The sequence below is a fragment of the Hipposideros armiger genome, unplaced genomic scaffold (assembly GCF_001890085.2).
Source record: "Hipposideros armiger isolate ML-2016 unplaced genomic scaffold, ASM189008v1 scaffold_38, whole genome shotgun sequence".
NCBI lineage: Eukaryota > Metazoa > Chordata > Mammalia > Chiroptera > Hipposideridae > Hipposideros > Hipposideros armiger.
This window is the reverse complement of record NW_017731388.1, coordinates 103,581-112,070: the sequence shown is the minus strand read 5'-3', so window position 1 is coordinate 112,070 and position 8,490 is coordinate 103,581. Positions and strand designations below refer to the sequence as shown.

General features: G+C 40.1%; 1 protein-coding gene across 1 annotated transcript in view; it reads right to left on the bottom strand.

The window, feature by feature from the left end:
* Positions 1-3,224: 3,224 nt before the first annotated feature.
* ATIC (5-aminoimidazole-4-carboxamide ribonucleotide formyltransferase/IMP cyclohydrolase) overlaps positions 3,225-8,490 on the bottom strand; it is a 49,115-nt gene continuing 43,849 nt past the window's right edge. The window contains exons 10-13 of the mRNA XM_019638194.1: positions 6,654-6,746; positions 5,294-5,476; positions 3,906-4,061; positions 3,225-3,457 (exon numbers count right to left, since the gene is read on the bottom strand). Of these exons, the coding sequence (XP_019493739.1) occupies positions 3,338-3,457; positions 3,906-4,061; positions 5,294-5,476; positions 6,654-6,746 (552 nt within the window). The 3' untranslated portion in view covers positions 3,225-3,337. The remainder of the gene's footprint in view (positions 3,458-3,905; positions 4,062-5,293; positions 5,477-6,653; positions 6,747-8,490) is intronic.

Here is an 8,490-nt window from a genome sequence, read left to right as displayed (position 1 = left end):
TTATTTAATTCTATTTTCATTGAAAATTCTATTCCATTTCTCGTTATATGTAACTCGTTAAAGTGATTAAGAAACATCACATCAGCACATTTAAGTGCTGAAATTGCTTCCTATTCAGTCAATCCCCATTGCTGTGGGAGGGAAAGTGGCAGGCTACAATTAAAAAATCCCATTTTCAGGAGATACATTTCAACCATTAAAAAAAAAAAAAAAGGACCACTCTTGGGACTTCTCATGTTTGGGAACATTTAAACATTATCATAAAAGCTAATAAAGCAGAAGGGCAGAAAGACGACCTTGCACCGCCATGGGTTTTTCAGACTAAGCAAGTTCTTTTTAAAGAGAGGGTGTCATATTTGAGATTCGAGTTATCATTGCCACATCGTCCCACTCTCCACATACACATTAAGAGATTCTATTTGAATTGCAAACAAAAATCTATATAAATTACAACGGAAAAGAATACTTTAAGTAATAAAATAGCAAGAGGGATGGTGCTTCTGCTGAAAGCCAAAAATGGGGAATTCCTTTTTTTTTTAACATTCCTCCAGTGGAGTCAGGTAGGAGATATTAAAGCATGTTTTACATTTCCTTGAATTCCTTTTTACTTACTCTTGAGAGATGTATAGGCTTTAACAAAGAGGCAAATTTATCTTTAAAATAGTTCTTGTGTGGAGCCCGCAAAGACTTGGAATTATAATAACAGTTTGGAGGCTGTGGAAGGCCCCTAGTTCCAGGTGATGATCAGCATCCTGTAATGCTGGGGCTGGAATCACCGTCTTGTGGGCTGCCCACCACAGCAGGCTCCCCTTACGTAAAACACACGAAGGCCAAGGATTCTTTTTGCATCATGGTACTTTGGACACGGCCATTTCATTCCAGGAAACATGACCCCTGCCAGAGACGGCTGGACAGGACTTGACAACGAAACTGCTGGTCTGTGGAGTTCCGTATTAGTTTTAAGATGTTGAGCCAAGTGCTAAAAAGCTATGCAGTATTTGACTCAAAAACATGCTGCTTGGTGGAGAAATTGGAATCCTCATACATTGCTGGTGGAAACGTAAAATGGTGCAGCTGCTGTGGAAAACAGTTCGATGGTTCTTCAAAACAGTTAACCACAGAATTAGCACAGGACCCATCAAGTCCCTCCTAGGTAGATACCCAGAACTGAAAACATGTTCACATAAAAACGTGTACACAATGTTCATAACACCACTATTGATCACAGCCAAAAAGTGGAAATAACCCAAATGTCCATGAACTGAAGAATGGATAAACAATACATTATTTGACCCTAAAAAGGAATGAAGTACTCATCCATGTCACGTCATCAACCTTGAAAACATTCTGCTAAGTGAGAGAGGTCCGGCACAAAAGGCCACACATATCATGATTCCATTTATATGAAATGTCCAGTATTGGCAATCCAGTAAGTGAATCAGCTCAGCAGTACAGCTGGGACTTGAACCTGACAAAACTAGCTCCAGGACCTGTACTTTTAACCGGGAGCTACCATATTTCCCCATGTATAAGACCCACACCTTTCTGAAAAATTTGGGGTCTAAAAACTGGGTGCGTCTTATACAGTGGTTGTAGATTTTTTGACAGTGATGAGGAGTTGTATGAATTTTATGATGAATAAAACTTGAGTTCAGTAACTGTATGTAATACATATTTTTTCAAATTTCGGGCCCCAATTTAAGGTGCATCTTATAGATGGGGAAATACAGTATTTGGCCTCTCCAGGCTCAAATACATTCCCATTTTATAGATAAAAACAAATTCTAAGACGTTAAGGCATAAACTCAAGATCACCCAACCAGTGAGTGGCAAAGCAAGGTAGTGGTTATCAGAAAGGCACAAGGCAAGTTTCCTGGAGGGCAAGGTGGGCCATAAGCAAGAACGGGCATGAGGGGAAACAGGGCAAAATTCTTTTTCTTGATCCCGTTGGAGATGTAGGCATTTGTTTAAAAATTAATCTCTAAACTATAAATGTTTTAAGCACCTTCCGCAGGCATACTTTATTACACTTTATTTTTTAAGTAAGTTTGTGCCTGGCAGACCATGCTGGATAGTTTCTACAAGAGGAGAGCAACTCAGGAGATACTGCAAGAGAGATGTGAAGGAAAGGTTATTAACGGAAACCATGGAAAAGCTTGTCATTAAAAAAAAAATAGCCAAGAGAATACTTAACTCCCTAACCCAGACCTCAGTCTAGGAATCAAGGGAGTTTGGGAGGGTGAAGGAGGGAAACAGTTGTGAAAGTGGGCAGAAGTTCTTAATTTATTAGGGCGGAAATGTAGTTATCAATTCAAATTTCAAATCCAAGTATATCAATTAAAATGAATGTAAATGAACTGAATACCTTTTATGAACTAGCCTCAGGTCACACATTCTTTTACAGTTCTTTTATTGGTCATACCACATTAAGTCAGTCTTGTTTTAATGTGGGAGGGTACTATGCAAAAACTAGGTTAGTCGATACATTAACAACTAGGATGACCGTAAAAAAAATTTCTTGAGAAATTTTAATTTAGAGGAGAGGTGAGTTAAGGCCTAGGGAGGAGGTGGGATTCATCTATTAAGGTGAAAGATGACAAAAGGTTTTGGCTGATCTCAGGTGTGATAGAGGTGAACAGTCAGGACCACGCGTGCAGGGGGGCACTGCCTCCCACCGTGCCCTACTTTCCAAGGGAAGCCCATTAAGTGGAATGACCAGGTCCATTTCTATACAGCAAACAGTAATTACATCTTCTATGCAGCTCCAGAGGGGACATCAAGGGCTTGCTGCAATTATGGGCAACATTTCACTTAACACAGAGGAAAAAGTATGCACTAGCATTATCTGTATATGGGGTCAACAGAAGACTCATTAATCCCTTCGAAATTTCTAGTTCACGGGATATAATCTGCTGGGTGTTCAGCAGGGAGACAACCAAGCTTTTCAGAACTGTGATGAAAACGAACTGCATGAGCAGAGTCCCCTATGAGGAAACGAGTGGGCTGAGAGGCTTGTGCCTTCATCTGCTCGGCAGCTGCTTGGTCTCTGGCGGATGGGATGATTTGTAGGTGCTTCTCACAGGCAATGTTTTGGGATGTGGTGAGCTCCAAGAGGTAGGGACAGTCCTGTATCTGTTACACACAAATATTTCCGTGTCGTGTTTATTATGCTAAAGAGCCCATATCTTTAAGACGAATTAAATACAACTACCAGACACCATGGATTCAAGATTCTTACTAAGATCTAATGTTTTATTTCTTTGAAAAGGATTTTCAGAAATTCCCAGATGATATTTCACCTACAAATAAGCAAACGTTTGAATGATGTGTGATGAAGTCAGTGATGAAAGAGCCGAAGGTTCGTATGAGCGAGGATAATTCCCAGTTCATCGCAGGCCTCGATCACAACTGCGTCGGCAGCAGAGCCGGAAGGGGCAGCAATGTACGCCACGCCGCTCTGACGGGGAAATAAGACAGTGACTCTCAAAACACAGTTTTACGTTCAAATACACAAAAATCACAATCCCCATCTCAAACGCATAAGCTAAGAATGATTCACATTGCAGACTGATTCACTCAAAAATGTGAAGTAACGGGGCCGGCTGAGTGGCTCAATTAGTTAAGATCTTGCTCAAGAGTGCGAGCTCCGAGCAACAGGGTCACCGGTTCGATTCCCGCATGGGCGCTAGCTGAGCCCCAGCTTAAAAAAAAAAGGTGAAGTAACGGGATTTGAGTTATGCATCAAAAGGAGAAGTCAGAACAATTCTCTTAAGTATCGCTGATATATTGCACTGCCTTAACGTGGCTATATAAACTCACAGAACTGAAAAATCAGAAGCAGAATTTCTGAAACAGTTTCTATATAATGATCAATTCCATGCAAGGGCAGCCAATTCCATACGTACCCTTTTAGCTCTGTCTACATTATCCCTGAAAGGAAAGAAGGCATCAGAGCTGATAGAAACTTCGGTGAGTTTGTCAACCCATTCCTTCTTCTCTGCCTCAGTTAATAATTCAGGGACTTCCTCAAACAGTGCCTTCCACTTTATGAAATCTTCACCCTAAGAGTGGGGGTTAGAAGGGAGAGAAGGGTTTTGACGCCATCTTAAGCACTGTCTGATGCAAGTAGGAATGCTGGAAAGCACTGGGCGGTTTTCCTCAGATTTCTTAATTATAAATAATGATGCTTATTTACATTCAAGGTCGTATTTCTACAATCTCTCTTTATAATGCACCAAATACTTTCTACATCAGTTTATTCCAAATATACTTTGTTCTTTAATCTGTGCCCGAGTTAAATCTACTCCTTTACATCACTGCAGTAAAACAAGCAAGGAAACAGCTGACAATGGGCATTCCGAGTACATTGATCAAGTTAGTCTCAAGACAAATCAAAACACAATTCACAATATTCACATTGTAAGAAGATGCTTCCTTTTGGGGTGATTTTTTTGGCTTAAACAACATACTTTCATTCTTGTACACATATAAAGGCTCTTCAGGACAATTAGTAGGGTTTTGTTGGGTAATATCCAACAGAAAAAATATAAAATTAAAGTAAAAAGCAAAAGCTGTTTCAAGCACTTCATAGTTACAAGGCATATATATTGAACGGACAACTCAGTGTAGGGGACTCACCCTTCAGGAAACCACTGAGATTTTGATTTCCAGACCTTTCTCTTGTTTTCCATCCAGTTATTTCTTAAGCACTTGCTATGTCCAGACACTGGGCTAAACCCTATTATTTTTGCAGGTTACCTGATACTCCTAATTTTAATGTTCCCATATACTTTCTTCAAAACAAGATATTAAAGAACATGAAATTAACAAAACTATGTTGACTTGTTAATGGCGCTTGTAGAAAATGTGGGTGGAGAAGAAGAAAAAGACACTGGTTTCCTGTTATCAGGTAATTTGCATGTAATGCTGAATACACACCTAAAGAGTAATGTCATGCCTGGCACTGGGATAAATACCTCAAGATGGGTGAAAAAAGTCCCTGCCATCAAAAGCTTATAATCAATAGGGGAAGTACTGCATGCAAAACTAAACCAATGGTTATAATTTAAAAGGACAGAGAAGAAGGACTTGTGGTGTCAGAAAGGGATGAAGAAAGTTAAATGCGACAGAAGAGGAGGAGGAACTGGCACGAAGTTTAGATTAACAATTTTAGGCAACATTAGAATTTCAAGAAAGTAGCACTCTCTCTCAGCAGTGACGGAGGTAGTCTGCTACACACAAAAGGGTGAACATACTAATACACTCCACCCACACCCAATGACAAGCCTCTCACCTCGCCGATGGTTCCAGTAACATACTGATCGATGGCATTGGAGATTTCTGCTCTTTTCACTCCGGTTTTAAACTTCATTGCGAGAACTCGTGGATGATGCCTAAGCCACCAAAAGTTCGCCTTATCCCCAGCAAGGCGTGTGCAGTGTATCCGAGACTGCTGTCCTGCTCCAATGCCAATAACCTGAAGAACACAGACATGAAAATAACAGCTCTTCCAGCCACACACCTGTCTCAAAGGTGCTTCTGTGCATAGCCCTCTCCCTCCCCCTCACCCCCAAATCTACCTATTAATTTTGTGGAAGAAAATACCAGGCCAAATAAGAGAAATGTAATTTTTGAGTCTTTAAAAGGTGAGGGTAAGAGGTTTATGACTAACTACTATTTACATGTTTTTGCCTCTTAATATTATGGCAGTTTCTAGAACTCCTGGACTTCAGTAGTGAAGCATGCATGCATGGTATCGCTGGAACTTACTAGCGCCTGAGCACAAGGAGATCAGCAGCCACAATCTCCCAGGTTTCTGTTTATTAGAGACTAGCCATCTTTTAACAGTTGGCGATCACTAACTGTATTTGAATTTTAGGGTCTTCTAGGTCAATGCTAATTAGTATCCACCCTCACCCCGCCCACTTGTGCGCCAAATGATTTAACACACGCCAAGAGAAGAGCTCAAGGCGCTGCGAGGGAAGGGCTCCACTGCTGCTGAAGCTGACAGAGCCAGGTCCGCCCTCGAGTCAGGAGACGCCTGAGTGAAGGGCTAGCTGGGTCCTGCATTTGACAGCTCAAATGAAGTTCAAAATCTTGCTTCATTCACATCAGATAGTACGAAATGTTCAATATCTTGATTGTAGTACTGGTCACACAACTATATAATTTATGAGAACTCGTCAAACTCTACATTTAAAAGGGGTAAATTTTACTATTATACAAATTATGCCTAAGTGAACCTGATTTTAAAAGATCGTGTTAGTCCCTAAGTCAATGAATTCTTGGTAAAATAACCTAAGAAATACATGTGAAAATGCCCTACAAGCTGCAAAACCATGGGCTGGTGGGTGGCACCATCACTATGTATTCCCTCTTCACTGGAAATGCTACCAATGGTGGGGAGGGGGTGAATGAACCAGTTTTGTAGCAGCTGTTCAAGTCCCACTAATCCAAAATGCGCCACTCATTCTAGACAAGAAGCAAGATGACTAATTTTAGTACTTAGCTCCAAGTTACTCAGGAAATACTGACAAACCCAGGAGAGAAAAAAAAAAAAGGGCAAATTTTGCCCTTCGAGATGAATTTCTGAGTTATCATTTTGTAAAACAGCAGCCCTCCCACCCCCCAGGTGAGTTTCATGGCGTGGTTACCTGGCCGTTCTTGGCATAGCACACAGAGTTGGACTGAGTATACTTGACAGCAACGCTGGCCACAATGAGGTCTCTGAGCGCAGATTCCGGCAACTGAAAAAACACAGAATGGTAAATGGCATCATTTTAAACTTTTTAAACTTCGCTTCACTCTAAACATCTTATATGCCATTTATTGTAAGACATAATGTAGTGATCTCTCTCAAATGACAGAGTGAAATTATTCATATTAAGCACTACTGTATTTTGCTGAAAAGATCAACATTTAACATTTCTGCAGAGGAACTCAGCACAGTGCCTAATGCATCATAGACTCAAACTGATGTCATTTCGCAGCAACTCTGGCTTATGTCTGTTTCCATCTCGCACAAGATAGGAAATACCATGTCCACTCCAAAACTGACAAACAGTATTTTGTCTACCACAGTACCAACAAATATCTGGAGGCGTGATAATATGTACGTTCAGAAAAAAACACAGAATAATTTCCACAGACATTATAAACAATTGTGATGCCCCCACACAGTCAAGGTTGTTCAGGGAAAATCAAATTAGGATCAGTTTTTGCTTTGTCTAGAATATTCTAAGTAGAAACTATTCAAAAATGCATTGTGAACTACCACTCCAAATAAAATGAAAACAATAAATATTTTAGTCCAAAAATCACTCACTACCTTTAATATAAAGAGCAAACACAAATTGAAAAGAAGGACAATGATCTATTTTGGTATGCTAAGTGGATGAAGGGTATAAGCAGCAGCTAACTGATAAATATGCAAACTGAAAAACTGATAAATCAGACTTCAACAAAATTAAAGGCTTCTGGTGTGCAAAAGAGCCTGTATTACCCTACAGACTGTGAGAAAATATTTGCAAACCACATATCCAACAAAAAACTAGTTGTAAAATAAATACAGACGTCTTAAAACTCACCGACAAAAAAATCTAATTAAAAAATGGACAAAAGACATGACATTTTCACTGAAGAGACGTTTCACCAAAGTGGCAAATAAATACCAGAAAAAATGTCCATCATTAACTATTAGGAAATGCTACTTAAAATGATGACATTGTCCCACACCTATCTTTGAAAAATAACTGGTCAGGATGCAGAGAAATGGGACTCCTCATACACTGCAGGTGTAAAATGGTAGACTCTGGAAAAGTTTGGTAGTTTCTTAAAAAACAAAATATAGGGGTGGTTAGTTAGCTCAGGTGGTTAGAGCACGGTGCTCATAACACCAAGGTTGCCAGTTTGATCCCTGCATGGACCACTGAGTTGCACCCTCCACAACTAGATTGAAACATCTACTTGACTTGTAGCTGATGGGTCCTGGAAAAACACATTGTTCCCAATAAAAACAAAAAACAAAAAAAGTATGCAACTATAATACCACCCAGCACCCAGCAATTACACTCCAGGGCATTTGTAACAGAGAAACAAAAACTTACCTCCACACACCAACCTGTTCATGAATATTTAATGAACAAAAATTATTGAAAGGGAGAAGAGATTCGTTGTTGCCCAAGGTGAAGGAGGGGGTGGAGGCAAGGGGGGAGTGTGTGGCTATGAAAAGGCAACAAGAGGATCCTGCGTGGACGGAAATGTTCAGTCTTAACTGTACCAAAGTCAAAGCCTCTGCTGCAATATCTTCTATAGTTTTATAAGACATTACCTTCAGGGAAAATGGAGTAAAAGGTACATGGGGACTCTTTTTTTTTTTTTTTTTTTAAGATTTTTTATTGGGGAATTAGGGGATGGGAACAGTGCTGGGGAATTGGGGAAAGGGAAACAGACAAGTTGCTGTCATTTTGTTCTTCAGTCTAGTTGTGGAGG